Source organism: Bos taurus, chromosome 15 (assembly GCF_002263795.3).
Source record: "Bos taurus isolate L1 Dominette 01449 registration number 42190680 breed Hereford chromosome 15, ARS-UCD2.0, whole genome shotgun sequence".
NCBI classification, from domain to species: domain Eukaryota; kingdom Metazoa; phylum Chordata; class Mammalia; order Artiodactyla; family Bovidae; genus Bos; species Bos taurus.
Window position 1 is genome coordinate 50,236,708 of NC_037342.1, and position 24,451 is coordinate 50,261,158.

Below are 24,451 nucleotides of genomic sequence, written 5' to 3' on the forward strand. Positions count from 1 at the left end.
TACTGTTGACTCCACTTCAATCCTGACACCTATAGCTCCAACTTGAAACTCTACTGATATCTCAAGACTCCTCATTAAATATCTTCTTCATTAAGTTTTTTATGATTTTTTCGGTGACATCTGATCTCTCCTTCCCATAATTTACCTTTTAAGTGCTTTATCTGTACACTTTTTGTCTTTAAAAGTTTTGACTATACATTTGTATATAATTATTATCCTTTCCACAAGACTATAAATTCCTTAAATGAAAAAAAAAAATGCCTTGATTTTCTTTGAAACTTCTACACCACATAGCAAAACGTCTCTCACAGAGCAGACATAGTGATAGTTGTTGAGTTGGACTGAACATAATAGACTATCAAATTGTCCTTCTGAACAATTCCAGTGATAAGGTTTCAATTCAATGTTTGGCAAGTATAGCACAAGAAATCGCTCTTATAACTTATCCCAGTTTTTCTGCCTGTGTTATCTAGTAATTGATCAGTTCTGAATTTCTCAATCATATAGAGAAAGGGTTACTTTGGAACTTGAGATTGCACTCTCAGGAACTTATCCCAGTTTCCATAAAGCTCAATATGACTAAAAATAATTTAAGCCATTTTTAAAAAATTGAATGTGTTTTCCAGAACTGCTGCTATTAGGTAAGTTTGGAAATTTTTTCCAGTGCCAGAGTTAAAAACTTATAAACCATCTTCAAATGCTCACTTTCCTTTTGCTTCTGCATGCTATGAATCTGTATTTCTTGACTGTTCTAATATCAAAATATCTCTTTCATCTCCAACACTTAACTTTCTACACTAAATCTTGGCTTCCTTTTAAGTTTATAGACCTCTAACATTGTCCCTTTTCCTCCTGTTTGCTGTCAAGTAGTCAGAAAAAAGCTTTGAAAATGGCTTTTGAATTAAATTTTAGTTATACAAGAAATAATAATAAATATATTGCCACTAATAAAAGATGTTATAGAAAAAGCCAAAGTCCTCCTTGATATAGTCCTTCAAGTTCAATCATTCCACCTTCCCCATAGGTAACCACTGTATGAATTTTATTTTTATCCTTTGTTGTTTATGCATGTGTGCTCATAAACTTAGAAGAAATAAAATTTAAAGCAATTTTTTTCATTTGTATTTCAGACAGTATTTTCCTAGGGATGTTCTGCCTGTTATTTCAAGAACTACATAAAACCAAGTAGAGAAATTTGCCCTTGCCCAGAATTCCTCTCTTTCACTCTTCCTTCATATCTCCTATTCAACACATTCCTAGGGATTAGCTCAGTGTGGTTTCAAACCTCATTGTCTATTTCTGTATATGTTTGTAGTATCTATTTGGTAAATTAGCACTGAACTGCTACTTTGTATAGGCATAGAAATGCTTTGAAATGCTGTCTCGAAGATTTATCTCCCCAGACTCAATTAAATACCCTCCGTCAATTATTCTAGCTCATTGCCAAGTAATGCCCTGGATTTGCTAGTCTTTTTTTTTTTTTTTAAGTTTTTGAATGTTGAGTTTTTTTTTTTTTTTTAATTTTTTATTTTATTTTTAAACTTTACAATATTGTATTAGTTTTGCCAAATATCGAAATTTGGATTTGCTAGTCTTATCAGTCCCACTCTACTTCACTCTCTCACTTCTTCACAGATGATGATAAGACAGTGGCACACTATGCCATATGAGATATCACCAGCTCAGAGTTTTGCAGCCACAAAAGTAGAACAAATAAAACTAAGGACATGGCCATCCCAAATTACATTCTTATTCATTTTCCAGTAGTACCATGCACCTAGTGTCTTTAATAAAACAGACTTTAGGATGGATATTGAGGCTATAAATGTGAACAAGATTAGCTTCTTACTTTAAGTGAGCTATTGCTTAGTAAGGAATATAATTTGCAAAGATGTAGTTGCATTAAAATGCTTATTATAGATGTTCCTGCTTTCCAGGAGACTTAGTAAAAGACATAAACATTGACTAACTCAATTTACAAAGACCTTTAAATAGCAATTTTACTTTATTATAACCATGGTATGAAATCATAAACCATGATACAGAAGTCAATAGGAACAAGCAAAACAAAAATGGTAGGAGCAAGTTAAAATGAGAAGTAATAATGTGGCATATTAATTGAATTAATAATTCAACGGGAATGTTGTATCCACTATATACAATTTTAACTGACATTCAAATTTTAAAGAAAATACCTCTTGTCTGTAATATATTCTCCAAGATTGTAATATAGGCTTGATACATATTGATGGATGGGCATCTTATTAAAAATACAGATCCCTGGTTCATCCACACAGTGGTTGCTAAGAAGAGCTATCAAGCCACAAAAGACATTGACAAACCTTAAATGGATACTATAAAGTGAAAGCAATCAATCTGAAAAGGCTACGTATTATATAATTTCAACTATATGACATTTTGGCAAAAGGTAAAACCATAAAACCTTTTGGCAAAAGGTAAAACGTATTATATAATTTCAACTATATGACATTTTGGCAAAAGGTAAAACCTGGAGACAAGAACTTAGGGAGAGGGAAGGAGCAGAGAGAACTTTTAGGGCAATTAGATACTATGATGGTGAATACATGTCATTATACATTTGTCAAAATATGTACCATGAACCACACCAAGAATGAATCCTAATGTAAACTATGAACATTGAATGATAATGGTATGTCAGTGTTGGTTTATTGATTGCAACAAATATATCACTTTGGCGAGGGATGTTGAGGGTGGGGGAGGCTGTGCGTGTGTTGGAGTGGAATGTATATGGCGTTGTGTAATTCCCACTTAATTTTTAAAACTAATTGTTGAAACTTCTTTTCAGCTGTGCTGGATCTTCGGTGCTGTACAGGCTTTTCTGTAGTTGGAGCAAGCAGGGGCTACTCTCTAGTTGAGGTGCCTGGGCTTCTCACTGTGGTGGCTACTCTTGTTGAGCGGCACAGTCTCTACATTGCGTGGGCTTCAGTAGTTGTGGTTCCTGGGCTCCAGAGCACAGACTCAGTAGTTGTGGTGCATGGGCTTAGTTGCTCTGCAGCTTGTGGGATCTTCCCGGACCACAGATGGAACCCCCGTCTCCTGCATTGGTGGAAGGATTCTTTACCACTGAGCCACCATGGAGGTCCTTCACTTAATTTTAACATGAAACTAAAACTGCGCTAAAATAATCAAAATCTAGGGATTTCTCTGGCTCCAGTGGTTAAGACTTTGCCTTCCAATGCAGGGGATCTGTGCTTGATCTCTGGTCAGGGAGCTAAGCTGCCACCTGCCTCATGGACAGAAAACTAAAAACATAAAACAGAAGCAATGTTGCAACAAAGTCAATAAAGACTTCAAAAAATTTTTTTCTTAAGTCTACACAAATTCACCCTCCTTCAACCCCCCTTCAGAATATATTATTTTACCAGTTTTGGCTTAAGAATCTGTATCTATAATAAGATTCCTCAGGTATATCTAAAAGTTAGCCAGTTTGGGGAGCCACTGAGACATAACAGGATACAACAAGGTGTTGTACAATATCTGTGGTATATTTGTTCTCTCCAAGCTAAATTTATTTGTTTTGATGTCTACCTGTGAAGGAAAATTTAAATCTTCCTCTATGTGAAATGTGTGCTATGTGATAAGTCGCTTAAGTCATGTCTGACTCTATACAACCCTATAGACAGTAGCCAACCAGGCTCCTCCATCCTTGGGATTCTCCAGGCAAGAATACTGGAGCAGGTTGCCATGCCCTCCTCCAGGGGATCATACGACCTAGGGGTAAAACCCGAGTCTCCTGAGTATCCTGCATTCCAGGCTGATTCTTTACCACGGAGCCACTGGGGAAGCCCTGTCTGTGGAATAACTGGATCTAAAATCCTAGTATGCTCCTGCTAAGTCGCTTCAGTCATGTCTGACTCTGTGTGACCCCATTTATGGCAGCCCACTAGGCTCCTCTGTCCCTGGGATCCTCCAGGCAAGAATACTGGAGTGGGTTGCCATTTCCTTCTCCAATGCATAAAAGTGAAAAGTGAAAGTGAAGTTGCTCAGTCATGCCCGACTCTTAGCGACCCCATGGACTGCAGCCTACCAGGCTCCTCCATCCATGGGATTTTCCAGGCAAGAGTACTGGAGTGGGGTGCCATTGCCTTCTCTGAAAATCCTAATATAGGAGGATGATATTTTTTCTTCTCCAAAACATGCATGGAAACTGTATTTACAGACTTTTCATGTTTATTCAATATTTTTTTGAACCTTCAGAACATTACATTTATTTATTTTAAAATACTAGTTTATTTTTTATTTTTATTTTTTTGCTTTTTTTAATTTTTTTTACTTTACAATATTGTATTGGTTTTATATTTTCCTGTCATATAATTTCTATATGAACCATCGTAAGTCAAAAAGAAAACAACCTCAGCAATCATAGTACACTAAACACTGTGGGAGAGCAAGCCAATTTAGGCACACAGAGTGACTCTGAAGAACAAAGGCGGCAAAACAAGCAAATACAACTGGCCAGGGAGATCCCTTAGGAATAAGGTTTTCTGATGGGTAAATGAGTCTCCTGAGAGTGGGTTCTTCATAGAGAACCTCTACTCTGGGAACTGAAGGAGATCACACAGCCCTGTCTCTTCCTCACCCTCTTCACTTGATGTAAGTACAAGGGCATCAGAGAGACATGGATGTGTATTAATGTTGGAAGGTTTATGTGGACTCATTTTGCTGTAAGAGATTTGGCTTCTTCAGGGGAAGTATTTTTAAGAGGAAATTATAATAGCCATGCAAATGAAAGATGTTGTAGAATTGCCTTTGATTTAAGAATTTACCATACAATGTGCTCCTGAAACTATCACAACATTGTTAATCGGCTATATTCCGTTACCGTTACAAAAAATGCTATTTTATTGTTTTCATGCAGCTTAGAAATAAAGAACAGATATTCTTTCCAATGTACTGAATCTCCATTCTGAAAAATTTATAAACAATGAAATTCTGAAAATCAAAAAGTAATCCAAGTTATGTGGTCAATTTGAAAACTGACTAGGAGTCCTTAGAAAAGATATCTAAAATATATTATTCATGGTACTGAACATGGAGAATTCAAATAGACCAAAGAGCTGAATTTCAGTCATCAATATATAATTCTGCCATGAAAAGTGAGATTTGATTTCTTTAAGTGAAAATATTGACGATGGGATATCTGGAGTCATATGCTCAAATCCTAGTGTTGAACTTCAAAGAGATAAATAATTTATCCAAAACTAATAGTGATTTATTAGTAGTACAGCATGAAAGTTTCATTAGTATGTTCCTTGTAACAATATTGTTCCATTCAGAATAACAGACTATAATACTCTTCAAGAGATCAAGATATTCAAGCCAGACTGATATCAAAGAGATGCATTTGAAGTCACTTAACTTAGGTTAAATATGCCAGCAGTGACTATGGAAATGAATAGGACTAATTTTTAGTATTTTAGCTCAAATCTATGATTCCAGCAGGTCTCATTATACAATGTTAATCTTACCAGTCATCTTAATAATTTAGCATGTGAGCAAATAATGCTTTTTCATCTCCCTTGAATGTTGATAAGGAAATAAGTTTTAAGTAGAACAATAGAAATCAGAACACACACCAAAAAAGCTATAAAAGCACCAAGTGCTTGAAATGCTAATGTCTATGCATTTACACAATTAGTTAGAGACAAAGAAAGACGACAGCATATGGCTGTTGAAGAAAAAAATCACATGAATAATTGACATTTTAGTAATCCGCATATATATGTAACATAAAAGTTTATTTATTTAATGTTATTCTACCAATTTTACCACCATCGAGAAGCATTGGTATGTACCATGGTGGACTTTAACAAATTTTGAATATACCAAGATGGAATTCAAAGCCTATCTTTTCCATTGTATGAAATATTATAAAATTTATTTCTCTAATTTTTACTTTCCTGGATGAAAAGTCTGAGTCTTAAAAACAATATGATTTTCAGGGGGAGGAGCCAAGATGGCGGAGGAGTAGGACGGGGAGAACACTTTCCCCCCCACAAATTCATCAAAAGAGCATTTAAACGTCGAGTAAATTCCACAAAACAACTTCTGAATGCCGGCAGAGGACATCGGGCACCCAGAAAAGCAACCCAACTCTTCGAAAGGAGGTAGGAAAAAATATTAAAAACAAAAAAAAAAAGAGACAAAAGAGGGAGGGACGGAGTTCCGTCCCGGGAAGGGAATCTTAAAAAGAGAGAAGTTTCCAAACATCAGGAAACCTTCTCACTGCCGAATCTGTGCCGAGCTTTGGAAGCACAGAGGGCAACATAACAGGGAGAAAAAATAAATAAACAATTTAAAACTCGCAGATTGCGAGCCCTACGGTAACTCCCCCAGCAGAGAAGCAGCGCAGATGCCTGCATCCGCCATTAGCAAACCGGGGCTGGGCAGGGAGGTGCGGCGTGGGCTGCATCGCTGAGAGTAAGAATCTGGCCTGAATACCCTGAGCTCTATCTGAGCGAAATAATTTGGGCTAGCAAACCAGACTGTGGGATACCTACCACGCGAAAAGCCAGCCCTAACCTAAGACCACCAGGTCCGCGCACGGAACAAAGGACTGAACAGAGATAGCCGGCTGCAGACCTTCCCCCTCCGGTGACAGGCAGCCAGAGCCGGAAGGGGGCAATCGCAGCCCCAGAGAGACATTATCTATAAAATTGTAAGCAGGCTTCTTTGCTAACTAAAACTTCTTGGGGGTCTGGACGGTCAACATCTGCCTGAGAAGGTGCGCCGGTTTTACATCCAGATAACCGAGTGGCGGGGAGGCGATAAGTCGCAGCATTGGCGCTCGCCTGGGAAGAGCAAATTGGCGCTCGGACCTGGGAAGAGCACAAAACGCAGGCCCAACTGAGTCTGCGCCTCTGAGGACTACCCGAGTGCCTGAACCTGAGCGGCTTGGACCTGGGAGGTGCATGCAGCCCAGGGCCAGCCTCGGATTGCTCCCGGCGGAACAACCTAGAGTCCGAGCAGTGCGGACAGGGAGGCTACACGCGCCGTGAGCGGGGGCAGACCCAGGGTGGCTGAGGCACTGCGAGCCCACGCCAGTGTTATTTGTTTGCAGCATCCCTCCCTACCTCCCCACAGCGCGACTGAACAAGTAAGCCTAAAAAAAAAAAAAAAAAAAGTGTCCTCCACCGTGCCCTTTGAGTCAGGGCGGAAACCAGATACTGAAGAGACTAGCAAACAGAAGAAGATATAACAGAGGGAAACGCCTTGGAAGCTACAGGCAATAGATCAAAACCCTGTGGTTACTACGGACTACATAGGAAGGGGCCTATAGATCTTGAGAAATATAAATCTGACCAAGGAACTAGCCAAAAATGAACTGAACCCACAACACCCACAAAAAAAAAAAAAAAAGTGCTAGATATATTTTTATTATTTTTACGATCATTCTTTCTTTTTTTTTTAATTAAAAAAAAAATTTTAAGTCCTCTGTTGTTCCTTTAATTTTCACTTTTATAACCTATTACTTTGCAAAAAAAAAAAAAAGACCCTATTTTTTTCTTCTTCAGCAAACTTCATATATATATATTTTATAATTTTTTGACCTTGTTTTTTTTTTTTTGTTTGTTTTTGTTTTTTTCTTCTTTTCTTTAACACTGTATTTTTGAAATTCCAAACTCTACTCTAGATTTTTAATTTTCGCTTTTTGGTATATGTTATCAATTTTGTACCTATAGTTTTTTTTTATATAATTTCTGTGACTTTTTTTTTTTTCTTCTTCTTCTCTGTTTCTTTCTCTTCTTCTTTTATATAACATTGTATATCTGAAATTCCAAACTTTACTCCAGATTTTTAATTTATGCTTTTTGGTATTTGATATCAATTTTGTACCTGTATTTTCTTTATAATTTTTGTGACATTGTTCGTATTTGTTTGTTTGTTTTCTCTCTTTATTTTTCTTCTTCTTCTTCTTTTTTTTTTTTAACATTATATTTTTGAAATTCCAAACTCTACTCTAGATTTTTAATTTTCGCTTTCTGGTATTAGTTATCAATTTTGTACCTGTACTTTCTTTATAATTTTCGCGACCTTGTTTGTTTTTGTTTGTTCGTTTTTTCTCTCTTTCTTTTCCTTCTTCTTTTCTTTAACATCGTATTTTTGAAATTCCAAACTCTACTCTAGATTTTTAATTTTCGCTTTCTGGTATTAGTTATCAATTTTGTACCTGTACTTTCTTTATAAATTTCACGACCTTGTTTGTTTTTGTTTGTTCGTTCTTTCTCTCTTTCTTTTCCTTCTTCTTTTCTTTAACATCGTATTTTTGAAATTCCAAACTCTACTCTAGATTTTTAATTTTTGCTTTTATGTATTTGTTACCAATTTTGTACCTTTAAGGACCCAATCTTCAGGACCCATTTTTCACTAGGGAGTGAGATTACTGGCTTGACTGCTCTCTCTCCCTTTGGACCCTCCTTTTTCTCCACCAGGTCGCCTGTGTCTCCTCCCTAACCCCTCTCTACTCTACCCAACTCTGTGAATTTCTGTGTGTTCCAGACGGTGGAGAACTCTTAGGGAACTGATTACTGGCTGGATCTGTCTCCCTCCTTTTCATTCCCCCCTTTTATCCTTCTGGCCACCTCTGTTACCTTCCTCCTTCTTCTCTTCTCTGTATAACCCCGTGAACATCTCTGAGTGGTCCAGTTGTGGAGTGCACATAAGGAAGTGACTACTGGCTAGCCCACTCTCTCCACTATTGATTCACCTCATCTCATTTGGGTCACCTCTAACTCCCTCCTCCCTCTTCTCTTCTCCATGTGACCCTGTGAACCTCTCTGAGTGACCCTCACTGTAGAGAAACTTATCATCTTTAATGTAGATGTTTTATCAATGGTGCTGTATAGAAGGAGAAGTTTTGAAACTACTGTAAAAATAAGACCGATAATCGGAAGCAGGAGACTTAAGTCCAAACCCTGACTCCAGGGAACTCCTGACTCCAAGGAACATTCATTGACAGGAGCTCATCAAATGCCTCCATACCGACACTGAAACCAAGCACCACACAAGGGCCAATAAGTTCCAGGGCAAGACATACCAAGCAAATTCTCCAGCAACAAAGGAACACAGCCCTGAGCTTCAAGATACAGGCTGCCCAAAGTCACCCCAAAACTATAGACATCTCATAACTCATTACTGGACATTTCATTGCACTCCAGAGAGAAGAAATACAGCTCCACCCACCAGAACACCGACACAAGCTTCCCTAACCAGGAAACCTTGACAAGCCACCTGTACAAACCCACACACAGTGAGGAAAACGCCACAATAAAGAGAACTCCACAAACTGCCAGAATACAGAAAGGACACCCCAAACTCAGCAATTTAAACAAGATGAAGAGACAGAGGAATACTCAGCAGATAAAGGAACAGGATAAATGCCCACCAAACCAAACAAAAGAGGAAGAGATAGGGAATCTGCCTGATAAAGAATTCCGAATAATGATAGTGAAATTGATCCAAAATCTTGAAACTAAAATGGAATCACAGATAAATAGCCTGGAGACAAGGATTGAGAAGTTGCAAGAAAGGTTTAACAAGGACCTAGAAGAAATAAAAAAGAGTCAATATATAATGAATAATGCAATAAGTGAAATTAAAAACACTCTGGAGGCAACAAATAGTAGAATAACAGAGGCAGAAGACAGGATTAGTGAATTAGAAGATAGAATGGTAGAAATAAATGAATCAGAGAGGATAAAAGAAAAACAAATTAAAAGAAATGAGGACAATCTCAGAGACCTCCAGGACAATATTAAACGCTACAACATTCGAATCATAGGGGTTCCAGAAGAAGAAGACAAAAAGAAAGACCATGAGAAAATACTTGAGGAGATAATAGTGGAAAACTTCCCTAAAATGGGGAAGGAAATAATCACCCAAGTCCAAGAAACCCAGAGAGTACCAAACAGGATAAACCCAAGGAGAAACACCCCAAGACACATATTAATCAAATTAACAAAGATCAAACACAAAGAACAAATATTAAAAGCAGCAAGGGAAAAACAACAAATAACACACAAGGGAATTCCCATAAGGATAACAGCTGATCTTTCAATAGAAACTCTTCAAGCCAGGAGGGAATGGCAAGACATACTTAAAATGATGAAAGAAAATAACCTACAGCCCAGATTATTGTACCCAGCAAGGATCTCATTCAAATATGAAGGAGAAATCAAAAGCTTTTCAGACAAGCAAAAGCTGAGAGAATTCTGCACCACCAAACCAGCTCTCCAACAAATACTAAAGGATATTCTCTAGACAGGAAACACAAAAACGGTGTATAAACTCGAACCCAAAACAATAAAGTAAATGGCAACGGGAACATACTTATCAGTAATTACCTTAAATGTAAATGGGTTGAATGCCCCAACCAAAAGACAAAGACTGGCAGAATGGATACAAAAACAAGACCCCTACATATGTTGTCTACAAGAGACCCACCTCAAAACAGGGGACACATACAGACTGAAAGTGAAGGGCTGGAAAAATATTTTCCATGCAAATAGGGACCAAAAGAAAGCAGGAGTAGCAATACTCATATCACATAAAATAGACTTTAAAACAAAGGCTGTGAAAAGAGACAAAGAAGGTCACGACCTAATGATCAAAGGATCAATCCAAGAAGAAGATATAACAATTATAAATATATATGCACCCAACACGGGAGCACCACAGTACGTAAGACAAATGCTAACAAGTATGAAAGGAGAAATTAACAATAACACAATAATAGTGGGAGACTTTAATACCCCACTCACACCTATGGATAGATCAACTAAACAGAAAATTAACAAGGAAACACAAACTTTAAATGATACAATAGACCAGTTAGACCTAATTGATATCTATAGGTCATTTCATCCCAAAACAATGAATTTCACCTTTTTCTCAAGCGCACATGGAACCTTCTCCAGGATAGATCACATCCTGGGCCATAAAGCTAGCCTTGGTAAATTCAAAAAAATAGAAATCATTCCAAGCATTTTTTCTGAGCACAATGCAGTAAGACTAGATCTCAATTACAGGAGAAAAACTATTAAAAATTCCAACATATGGAGGCTGAACAACACGCTGCTGAATAACCAACAAATCACAGAAGAAATCAAAAAAGAAATAAAAATTTGCATAGAAACGAATGAAAATGAAAACACAACAACCCAAAACCTGTGGGACACGGTAAAAGCAGTTCTAAGGGGAAAGTTCATAGCAATACAGGCACACCTCAAGAAACAAGAAAAAAGTCAAATAAATAACCTAACTCTACACCTAAAGCAACTAGAAAAGGAAGAAATGAAGAACCCCAGGGTTAGTAGAAGGAAAGAAATCTTAAAAATTAGAGCAGAAATAAATGCAAAAGAAACAAAAGAGACCATAGCAAAAATCAACAAAACCAAAAGCTGGTTCTTTGAAAGGATAAATAAAATTGACAAACCATTAGCCAGACTCATCAAGAAACAAAGGGAGAAAAATCAAATCAACAAAATTAGAAACGAAAATGGAGAGATCACAACAGACAACACAGAAATACAAAGGATCATAAGAGACTACTATCAACAATTATATGCCAATAAAATGGACAACGTGGAAGAAATGGACAAATTCTTAGAAAAGTACAACTTTCCAAAACTGGACCAGGAAGAAATAGAAAATCTTAACAGACCCATCACAAGCATGGAAATTGAAACTGTAATCAAAAATCTTCCAGCAAACAAAAGCCCCGGTCCAGACGGCTTCACAGCTGAATTCTACCAAAAATTTAGAGAAGAGCTAACACCTATCCTGCTCAAACTCTTCCAGAAAATTGCAGAGGAAGGTAAACTTCCAAACTCATTCTATGAGGCCACCATCACCCTAATACCAAAACCGGACAAAGATCCCACAAAAAAAGAAAACTACAGGCCAATATCACTGATGAACATAGATGCAAAAATCCTTAACAAAATTCTAGCAATCAGAATCCAACAACACATTAAAAAGATCATACACCATGATCAAGTGGGCTTTATCCCAGGGATGCAAGGATTCTTCAATATCCACAAATCAATCAATGTAATACACCACATTAACAAATTGAAAAATAAAAACCACATGATTATCTCAATAGATGCAGAGAAAGCCTTTGACAAAATTCAACATCCATTTATGATAAAAACTCTCCAGAAAGCAGGAATAGAAGGAACATACCTCAACATAATAAAAGCTATATATGACAAACCCACAGCAAACATTATCCTCAATGGTGAAAAATTGAAAGCATTTCCTCTAAAGTCAGGAACAAGACAAGGGTGCCCACTTTCACCATTACTATTCAACATAGTTTTGGAAGTTTTGGCCACAGCAATCAGAGCAGAAAAAGAAATAAAAGGAATCCAAATTGGAAAAGAAGAAGTAAAACTCTCACTATTTGCAGATGACATGATCCTCTACATAGAAAACCCTAAAGAGTCCACCAGAAAATTACTAGAAATAATCAATGACTACAGTAAAGTTGCAGGATATAAAATCAACACACAGAAATCCCTTGCATTCCTATACACTAATAATGAGAAAACAGAAAGAGAAATTAAGGAAACAATTCCATTCACCATTGCAACGGAAAGAATAAAATACTTAGGAATATATCTACCTAAAGAAACTAAAGACCTATATATAGAAAACTATAAAACACTGGTGAAAGAAATCAAAGAGGACACTAATAGATGGAGAAATATACCATGTTCATGGATTGGAAGAATCAATATAGTGAAAATGAGTATACTACCCAAAGCAATTTATAGATTCAACGCAATCCCTATCAAGCTACCAACAGTATTCTTCATAGAGCTAGAACAAATAATTTCACAATTTGTATGGAAATACAAAAAACCTCGAATAGCCAAAGCGATCTTGAGAAAGAAGAATGGAACTGGAGGAATCAACCTACCTGACTTCAGGCTCTACTACAAAGCCACAGTTATCAAGACAGTATGGTACTGGCACAAAGACAGAAATATTGATCAATGGAATAAAATAGAAAGCCCAGAGATAAATCCACGCACATATGGACACCTTATCTTTGACAAAGGAGGCAAGAATATACAATGGATTAAAGACAATCTCTTTAACAAGTGGTGCTGGGAAATCTGGTCAACCACTTGTAAAAGAATGAAACTGGACCACTTTCTAACACCATACACAAAAATAAACTCAAAATGGATTAAAGATCTAAACGTAAGACCAGAAACTATAAAACTCCTAGAGGAGAACATAGGCAAAACACTCTCCGACATACATCACAGCAGGATCCTCTATGACCCACCTCCCAGAATATTGGAAATAAAAGCCAAAATAAACAAATGGGACCTAATTAACCTTAAAAGCTTCTGCACATCAAAGGAAACTATTAGCAAGGTGAAAAGACAGCCTTCAGAATGGGAGAAAATAATAGCAAATGAAGCAACCGACAAACAACTAATCTCAAAAATATACAAGCAACTCCTACAGCTCAACTCCAGAAAAATAAACGACCCAATCAAAAAATGGGCCAAAGAACTAAATAGACATTTCTCCAAAGAAGACATACAGATGGCTAACAAACACATGAAAAGATGCTCAACATCACTCATTATCAGAGAAATGCAAATCAAAACCACTATGAGGTACCATTTCACACCAGTCAGAATGGCTGCGATCCAAAAGTCTACAAATAATAAATGCTGGAGAGGGTGTGGAGAAAAGGGAACCCTCTTACACTGTTGGTGGGAATGCAAACTAGTACAGCCACTATGGAGAACAGTGTGGAGATTCCTTAAAAAACTGGAAATAGAACTGCCTTATGATCCAGCAATCCCACTGCTGGGCATACACACTGAGGAAACCAGAAGGGAAAGAGACACGTGTACCCCAATGTTCATCGCAGCACTGTTTATAATAGCCAAGACATGGAAGCAACCTAGATGTCCATCAGCAGATGAATGGATAAGAAAGCAGTGGTACATATACACAATGGAGTATTACTCAGCCATTAAAAAGAATACATTTGAATCAGTTCTAATGAGGTGGATCAAACTGGAGCCTATTATACAGAGTGAAGTAAGCCAGAAGGAAAAACATAAATACAGTATACTAACGCATATATATGGAATTTAGAAAGATGGTAACAATAACCCGGTGTACGAGACAGCAAAAGAGACACTGATGTATAGAACAGTCTTATGGACTCTGTGGGAGAGGGAGAGGGTGGGAAGATTTGGGAGAATGGCAATGAAACATGTAAAATATCATGTAGGAAACGAGTTGCCAGTCCAGGTTCGATGCATGATGCTGGATGCTTGGGGCTGGTGCACTGGGACGGCCCAGAGGGATGGTATGGGGACGGAGGAGGGAGGAGGGTTCGGGATGGGGAACACATGTATACCTGTGGCGGATTCATTTTGATATTTGGCAAAACTAATACAATTATGTAAAGTTTAAAAATAAAATAAAATTAGAGAGAGAAAAAAAAAAAAAGAATGTGGGAGGGAGGGCAGAGAAACATAGAATATATATTATATTTAAATTACTTAACTTCAGCATTTAAAAAGCAATAAACTTTCTATTTAGCAAATTCAAAAAAAAAAACAATATGATTTTCAAATTAAATAAGATTCTTCTCTTAAAGAGCTAAATAACAGGCCTGACATACTGTGGAATTCTACGAATGATAGGTCTTAACTTCCTTTCAAAATAACTCTTAACTATTAACATCTCCAGTTTACCAATATTATCAAGAATATTCTGTCCCCTGATTTCAAAATTTTTGCATGTTAATTTTTCATGATGCCAGAAAGCTGAGTGAGAAATTGATTTAATTTTACTTAATACACCTTTCCATTAAATAATTTAAAATTAATAGAATATTAATCAGTTTATATCATGACAGTAGCCATTCCATAATCAATAAAACATGCACTTCAATTTTTCTGTATGTGGAGCCCTTTTAGAATCTCTCATATATTTAAGATACTAAATAGTGTCCATAACCATGTATCAGTGAAGTCTTTTTAAATTGCAACCGCATAGAATAAGAAAACAATCACGGAGATGACTAATTCAATCACCTTAATATATTAACATCAAATGACAAGACCAAAGACGTGGCTATTCTGAACAAAAACTGAGCAGCCTCAGATGTAAGATATGTTAGGATCTCAGTAGCCTATAAGAATAGGAATAAAATTTGAGACTGGATAGCAGTAATAGCTGGGGATTAAAAATAAAAGTAGTCACAAGAGGTATCTCAAACTAAGAGTTGGACCCAAATTGTTTCAATCACTAAAGAAGTAAAATCATGTAGGCATAACACAGCTATAGGAGTATATTCTCCAAATTAAGTGGTTTGAGAATCATGTTTCCAATATTCATGAGTGACCAATGGAATTCCAGTCAATGACTGGGACTATGAGGAAGTCATCCAATCTTCAAGAGGCAAAGAGAAGAAAATTAAGAATATATACAGCACCACCAGATGGGCTTAGTGAGGGTCTTAGCAAGAGTTTGCAGTACATAAGGGGACTAGATCAGAGTTAAGTCAATATGAGAAAGGAAAAAAAAAAAAAAACCATTCAGGACATAACTTACATAACAAAGTAATCTACTGGTGGAACTGGAAGTTCAAATATGTTATTACTTTGAGGAAGCCAGGCTCTGTAAGGGTATTGTTCTGAGACTGTAGGAAAGTAAAGGGTGGCAATAATTGCAATAAGACTAGGCTGAAGAGGGAGTATCTAATACCAGGTATCTGCACACCTTACTCTTAACCCTGAAATTTAATACAGTTGCCTCTGAAAGGAGTAATTGCTAAATGCAATATCACAGAGAATTATCTTTACCAGTTATGTTTCAACACAACTACAATGACAACAGACATAAAAGGAAAAAAATCAAGATCAGAAAGGTAACTCTAGATTAGAAACCACCCAATCAAGGCAGGGGTAAGATCCATTGACCAAGAAATAATAAATAGGATATTTCAACATGTATAAAAGTATTTCCTTAAAAAAATTGCTTCCCAGAAAGTCTATATATTTTTAAATGTATGATAAAGTTTCACAAGAATGCACTAGAATTAATACAAATATTCTAGCATATGATTTATTTTTATTAAGTAATACATCTTTCTTTTATAATCTATTATTACTTTGAGGTCTCCATTAACTTCTTGGTATTTTCAGATTATCTTGATCCAATTCTCCTTTATGAGGGGAGTACAAAGAAAGGAGGAAAAAACACTTAGGATCAAAGTGGAAAATGACAAAAAGTACTCTTGAGATATTATTTAAAATGCCCTCTTCTCTATTACAAATCAGGAGACAAGGATTATGGAGGAGAAGTTCAGTACTGCAAAGAAAGACTAAAAACTAGGGAGCAAAGAAGTGGAGATAAGGTCCAAAGGAAAATCTCCAATTTGATTTATATAACTTAAGTTAATAAAAATCATAATGAATTTACTGAATGGTGTTTTCATTTATCATTATAGGATGTTTTATTTCAACACTATTATTCATCCATCGTATAAATGTCACCTTTTCCTAACATTGCTTCCTCTCCTCTGATCTTTTTACTGATGGGAGTTCCAGGACTAGAAGCTGCCCGTGCCTGGTTTTCCATTCTTTTTTGCTGTCTCTGCATAACTGCCTTACCTGGGAATGATGTAATTCTATTTGTCATCATCTCTGAGTCAAGTCTCCCACCGACCTGGGACTGTGTATTTCAACACTAGTCACCATGCTGGGCATATTCTGGTTCAACGCAAGACAGATCAGTTTCAATGCCTGCATTGCCCAGACATTCTTCTTTCAACTTTTACTGTCATGGAGCCTTCAACGCTCCAGGCAATGGCCTTTGATCGCTTCGTTGCTATTTGTAACCCACTGAGATATGCTGCTATTCTGATTGATTCCAGAATTATCAAATTATCAAAGTATGGTTTGCCATCCTAGTCAGAGGCACAGTGATCCTAATGCCTATGGCCCTACTTCTTAAATATCTATCCTTCTGAAAATCCATGCGCTCCATTATTCTTATTGCTTCCATCCTGATATAATCCAGCTCTCATGTTCTGATAATAAGATCAACGGTATTTAAGGACTTACTGTCCTCATAGTTACTGCAGGAGTGGACTCCATCTTTATTTTTCTCTCCTATGTCTTGATTATTAAGGCTAAGCTGAGCATTACTTCCCCAGAGAAGCATAAAGCCTTTAAGACATGTATCTACCTCATAGGGGCCGTTGCCATCTTCTACATCCCTCGCATTAGCTTGTCCTTTGTCCATAGATTTGGGGAAAAGGCACCTCCTTATGCACACACTCTTATGGCCAATGTGTATTGCTTATTCCACCAGTGATGAATCCCATTATCTACAGTGTGAAAACCAAACAGATCATTAGGACCATTAAAAAAGTCCATTTTCCCAAGGGATTTGAGTTTGACTCTAACAACTCTGCAATAAAAGCTGCTCCTTAGCTATGACTTCTAAAACCTAGTTTACTTAATATCATCTCTTCTATCTGTAACTCGAAAGCAAAAAAAGTAGAAGGTTGGGTGGGTGGGGTTGGGATGTAGTTTGGTGGAAATTTACATTTTTTAGTGTTTAAATTTTATTTATTTATTTATTTTAATTGAAATATAGTTGTACAATATTATAAAAGTTACAGGTGTATGATACAGTGATTTACAATTTTTAAAGCTTATACTCCATTTATTGTTGTTATAAAATATTTACTATTTCCCCATGTTGCACAGTATATTCTTGTACCTTATTTCATATATAATAGCTTGTACCTTTTACTCCCCTAACCTTATATTGCCCCTCATCCCTTCCCTTTGCCCACTGGTGAACACTAGTTTGTTCTCTATATGTGTAAGTCTGTTTCTTTTTTTATCATATTCACTAACTTGTTGTATTTTTGGATTCTGCATTTAAGTGATATCATACAGTGTTTGTCTTTCTCTCTCTGACTTATTTCATTTAGCATAGCCCTCCAAGTCCATCCACATTGTTGCATATGATCTGATATTTTTGTTGAAAAGATCCCAAGAAATCTATTCTAAAACTTATTAAAACTAATAAATCACATCAATAAAGTTCAATAAAACAAGATCAATATGTTAAAAATCCATTGTATTTCTATACACTAACAAAGAACAACTCAAATTTGAAATTAAGGAGTAACTTCATTTACGATAGAATAAAAAAAAATAAAAATACTTGGATATAATTTTACCCAAGGAGGTACAAAACTTATTTACTGAAAACATTGTAGACAAAAGCACTGCTCAAAGAAATTAATAAATTTTTAATTAATTAAAAATTAATTAAAATTAATAAATTGTACAGTGATTTACAATTTATTTATTTAAATAAATAAATTTATAAATATTTAATTTTATAAATATAAATAAAAATAAAAAATGAATTAAAAGATACAATGGTTATGAATTTAGAGACTGAATATGGCTATATTTCCCAAATTGATTCTTAAGTTGTAATGAAATCTTTACTAAAATTCAAGTTTGTTTCTTTACATAAATAGACAAACTGGTCTCAAAATACATATGAAATTTTAAGGCACCCAGAATAGCAAAAACCATAAAAAGGCAGCAAAGTTGGAAGAGTCACACTAAACAATTTCACAATGTGCTATATGGTTACAGTAATCAAGGTGGTCTAATACTGGCATAGGATAGACATATAGTTTAATGAAATAGAATTGAGAATATAGAAACAAAAGCTCACATTTCTTTTCAGTTGATTTTTGACACAGATATGGATAAAGTTCAATGAGGAAAAAACAGTATTAACAAATGTTTCTGCCACTCAAATGTCCCTCAACTGAAAAATGCTTATATATAACACAATAGATTTATACAATGGAACATTATTTGACCACTAGGCAGAGTGAAGCATTTACACTTGCCACAAGATAGATGAATCTTGAAAATATTATGCTAATTGAAAAAAACAGTACCAAAAGACTACCCAGAATATTATTCAATTTATATGAAGTGTCTAAAGTAGGCAAATCTACAGAGACACAAAGCATTGGGTTTGACAAAAGGTTCCTTTGTTTTTTCCATAAGATGGTTCCAGTGGTGCTTAGTTGTCTTAACCTCATCCACAATTCTGTTAGATTGTACTGTGACAGCTATCATACCAGCATGCATTAAAAAATACTTCTCAAAATTGGGAACTTTTGTGAACACATTTTATTATTGAAGCTGGAAGAAAAAAGGCAACAATTTTGGCATACTATGTTTTATTATTTCAGAAAACGTAAGAATACAACTGAAAAGCAAAAAAAAAAAAAAAAAAAATTTGTGCAGCATATGAAGAAGGTACTGTGACTGATCAACACATCAAAAGTGGCTTGCATGGACTCAGTTCCATTTCCTGCATTACCAGCTCAAAACCTGGGTATGTGATAGATACTTCAAGTGCTTTATGAAATAAGTAATGACATTTTAAAAAGAAATGTAAAGTTTTCTTAGAAATGTACAAAATCCATGCACTTGATGTTGGAGGCTGATAGATTTCGTAGCTGGGTGCAGGGTTCTGTGAGGATCACGAGTGAGCCTGGGCATAGACCAGGTGGTTTGTTTTGGATGTTCTACTCACAAATTTACTTTTAACAAACTTTTACAAGGATACAAAAAGTCAAGGAATTATCATACCAGTCCTTGCATAGAAATGAAAAAAACCAATGTAACAAATCTTTGTACAGACATAGGTTTTCAATCCTTCTGGGTTTATACTAAGGCGTACAACTGCTGGATTGCCTGGTGTGAGTATGTTTGTTTAGTTTTGTAAGAAACCACCAAGGTGTCTTCTAAAGGGGCTGTACCATTTTGCATTCCCATCAGCAATGAATGAGAGTTCCTGTGGCTTCAAATTCTCACAAGGATTTGAGGGTTAAGGAGTTTGGCATTTCTAACAGATGTGTAGTGGTGTCTTATTACTGTCTTATTTTCATTTCCCTGATGACTTACGATGTGGATCATGTTTTCAAATGCTTGTTAGCTGAGTTACTGTCTTGCAAATTGTACAGGGGTAATATTGCTTTTGACTGAGAACTACAATCATAATCCATTCAGGATTCTCTTTGGAGGAAGGAAAAAAAAGTTAGACTGAAATGAATTGCCCTCCACAGTCAGTTGTTTGGGGCAAAAGTGTTAGAAGGACACAGCTGGATGGAGTTCTCTCTTAGGAATTGGTGGTTTTTCTGCTAGGTAAATGGCTTTCCCAGGAAGCTCCTGGACTCTTTATAAACTCTTTCTCAGATCTGAGAGTTCTCTCATTCCTGAAAAATGCCTGTGAGTTCTAACAAAAGAGAACTTTGGAGATGGTTTAAGGGGACAGGACTGCTCAGGAACTGTTTCCTAAGCCTTAGGACAGAGACCTTTTTGCCCGTAGTTTTCTGAGTTTGAGAGTCTCTCTCTGTCTAAGAGACTGCTGCTGCCTGGGATGGCTTTCAAAGGGTCAAATGACCTCCCTTTCCACACTCAAGAAGTCTTCTTTGCATGAGGTCAATGTTTCAATGCACTGAAGTCTTTTCTAAATATATGAGGAACTATGTAATTTTCAGATAGTTTATAAAGCCAAAGTTCAAAAGAAATTGGTGCATTTGGTAGTACATATTCAAGAGATTAGTATATTATATTCATATATATCAATTTAAAAACAGTTGCTGTGTTGTTCAACATAGTTATTAAGATAGTGACTGCAGTCATGAACATGTGTTCATTATTCCACATGTTTCATTAAGTTCTTTTTAAAATAAGAAGTGAAGAGAACAGAGTGAAATCAGAGAGAACACAGGTCAACTCCTGGATTTTCCGTGTGGATAAATGTGAGAAAGTAACATGATTGTGCTGAGCCTTGGTTTCATAATCTTAGTCTCAATGTTTTCATCTGTAAAAAGGAGCTGATAATATACTATGCATTTGTGACTGTGCTGGATGTGAAGCTTTTTGACGGGGCAATCTATTTACAGGGTCTTGGTGGTCTGGTTACAAGGATGCTTAGGTTTCAAGGATTCTTTAAGAATTTAAGAATTCTTAAAGATTCACCATGGGGAAGAAAGAGACATAAATGTATTTTTCCAAGATGAGTGATTTATCATTTGCTCATTAGTTTTAGTGCAAGAACAACTAAGGGTAGTTTAAGAACCACAGCATTAAGAAAGGGAAAGCCATTCCTGCCCACGTTTTTTACTAACAGAGTTCCCTGAATTAGAATAGCCCTACTATGTTTCCCTTTCATTATATCAGTGGAAAAAAAGACATAAGAAGCTTAGAGAATAGTGGAAAGAATGATTCAAAGAAAGAGGTAAAATTATATAACTTGTTTAGCCTATAGGAGACAATGAAAAATTATCACTATTGTTAAGAAGACTAGCTTTGACACTTGGACAATCCATGAGGTCACAATTTATGTACTATAATTAACGGAGCTATAGCTTGAGAGCCTGCTTCTGCTATGGAACCAAACTTAGGTCCCCTTGTCTTTGAGCAGTACAGCCCACTCACTGGGTGTGGTGAAGAAAGTGCAGCATTTAGTTCAGGGTGTTAAGCAAGGGGTTCTGGACAGCGTGTGTTCAAACAGGCAAACTCCCATATCTGATGGATTTCAGGAAAGCACCTTTAAGGCAAGGTGAGGGAGGGGTGTCACGGGTTCTGGGATCAGCTGGTGTACAATACTCTAGTCGGTTGGTAGTGAGGAAACAGTTTGGTGTTAGAATTGTTAACATCAATCCTCCAGCTCCAATAGATCTGGGGGCAATGTGTTCATCATAATTAAGTAGTTAAGTTCTTCCATATGGTGGGGGTTTAGCATCTGTAAAAAGAAAAGAAAAACAATTCTGGAAATGTGCACTAGATACTGTTATCCTCAGGGTTACTTGAGATGCCACCTCTCTGGCTTGATGTCCTAACAATATCCACTGAGTAAAACAAAACTCTCACCTTTCCATTGTGAATATTTTTTAAGTTGACATTGGAATGTAGAGATTAAGTACATGTTCTAAAGTCAAATGTGAAAAAGTGTGCCTTCTCTTTCAAATGAGATCCATGGATTTTACATTTTTATGCATTGCCTATTAATTCAAAATTTCCACCCATTTTTAAAAAGTAAGTCCTCAAGGGGCTGCCTATATTGAACATATTTCTCTTTTTTTTCTCAAATGCTCTCTTTAGTACAAGTCCTGTAACTAGTTATTCCCACTCAGTTTGAAGCTGGGCCATGTTCTTTAAGGAGCTGGCATGAAACTCATCAAACTAACTTAAACTGAGTTTTTTTTTCCCCATGTAACATATAAACTATCTTTATGCACTAGGCCTAATTTTAATCCTGTTCATTGCACTTTGGCATTTTGTCAATCATTTACATATTTCTTGAAAGGATGCATACATGAATGAGAGAAAGAATATATACATACTTTAAAATCCAGGCATTCTTTCTACAGATAAAAATAGGGTGTCAGAAAACTTAGGGGAAAACCAATATAAAGGAACTTATTTGATCCTAGAGATTTATTGATCTGGGTTGACTATATGCTCATAACCTCAAACAGAGAAGGTGGTTCAGAGTCATCAAACACCATCCAAATGGAAATGAATCCAAATTTAATAAGACTTTCTGATGGACCATACACCCACCTCAAAACCCCTCAATTCATTTTCAGTGTCCTTTTGTTCTGAAGAAATATTCTTACTAGATGATTCTGCTCCAATTATTATCTGTTAGTTTGCAATGACTTCCTTTGTTCTCACTAAAGTTAACTTAAGCCCTGTATCTTCGGGGAGAATTTCTCTTAAACAATATCAGATTCATAACTACTACTTGACAAATGCTTTCCCAACTACACACACTATAGTCTATATGTACTGATTGAATTACGTCTTTCTTAATATTTAATTTTTATCGATGTTGTTGTTCAGTTTCTCAGTCATGTCTCTTTGCAGCCCCATGGACTGCAGCATGCCAGGCTTCTCTGTCCTTCACCATTGCCCAGAGTTTGCTCAAACTCATGTCCATTGAGTTGCTGATGCTGTCTAAGTATCTCATCCTCTGCTATCACTTTCTCCTCCTGCCCTCAATCTTTCCCAGCATGAGTCTTCTAATGAATCTGCTCTTCGCATCAGGTAACCAAAGTATTTGAGCTTCAACTTCAGCATCAGTCCTTCCAATTAATATTCAGGGTTGATTTCCTTTAGGATTGACTGGTTTGATCTTCTTGCTGTCCAAGATCTTATATATGTATTTAAACAAGTAGTTTTTTTGTAAAATATTTTGAAATATCTTAACTATACTGCTTTTATTGGGTATGCAAACTCTTAATGGTCCTCTTCAGGAATTTTTCCTTGAAAAGTGAGAAGTGAAGAAACAGGATGGATTGGCTTTGTGTTATCCTATATTTGTGTACAAATGCCCTATCTGTCCATGAACATAGAATCATAGACAGGGGAAATATATTACCATTATCTAATCTAACTTATGGCAGAAAGTGAAGAGGAACTAAAAAGCCTCTTGATGAAAGTGAAAGAGGAGAGTGAAAAAGTTGGCTTAAAGCTCAACATTCAGAAAACTAAGATCATGGCATCTGGTCCCATCACTTCATGGGAAATAGATGGGGAAACAGTGGAAACAGTGTCAGACTTTATTTTTGGGGGCTCCAAAATCAGTGCAGATGGTGACTGCAGCCATGAAATTAAAAGACGCTTACTCCTTGGAAGGAAGATTATGACCAACCTAGATAGCATATTCAAAAGCAGAGACATTACTTTGCCAACAAAGGTCCATCTAGTCAAGGTTATGGTTTTTCCAGTGGTTATGTATGGCTGTGAGAGTTGGAATATGAAGAAAGCTGAGTGCTGAAGAATTGATGCTTTTGAACTGTGGTGTTGAAGAAGACTCCTGAGAGTCCCTAGGACTGCAAGGATATCCAACCAGTCCATTCTAAAGGAGATCAGCCCTGGGTGTTCTTTGGAAGGAATGATGCTAAAGCTGAAACTCCAGTACTTTGGCCACCTCATACGAAGAGTTGACTCATTGGAAAAGACTCTAATGCTGGAGGGATTGGGGGCAGGAGGAGAAGGGGACAACAGAGGATGAGATGGCTGGATGGCATCACCGACTCAATGGATGTTTGAGTGAACTCCGGGAGTTGATGATGGACAGGAAGGCCTGGCGTGCTGCAGTTCATGGGGTCACAAAGAGTCGGACACGACTGAGCAACTGAACCAAACTGAATCTAATTTATCTTGTCTAACATCCTCTTTTATATGTGTGTACCTAATGTGAATAGCTGACTCATTGGAAAAGACCCTGATGCTGAGAAAGATTGAGGGCAGGACAAGAAGGGGACGACAGAGGATGAGATGGTTGGATG

General features: G+C 36.5%; 1 protein-coding gene and 1 pseudogene across 4 annotated transcripts in view; both read left to right on the forward strand.

Moving 5' to 3' along the window:
- Positions 1 to 5,990: 5,990 nt before the first annotated feature.
- The window catches only part of OR51F5C (olfactory receptor family 51 subfamily F member 5C), a 139,498-nt gene continuing 121,037 nt past the window's right edge, over positions 5,991 to 24,451 (forward strand). For 2 of the 4 annotated variants that reach the window (XR_009490582.1, XR_009490583.1), the window contains exons 1-2: positions 5,991 to 6,149; positions 19,334 to 19,479. Coding sequence is in view for 1 of the 4 variants with exons in the window: in XM_015474754.3 (XP_015330240.2) it covers positions 6,095 to 6,149 (55 nt within the window). In the remaining 3 variants the exon portion in view is untranslated. The remainder of the gene's footprint in view (positions 6,150 to 19,333; positions 19,480 to 24,451) is intronic. The other 2 variants (XR_009490581.1, XM_015474754.3) reach the window with 1 other exon arrangement.
- On the forward strand, positions 16,580 to 17,468 carry OR51F18P (olfactory receptor family 51 subfamily F member 18, pseudogene; annotated as a pseudogene).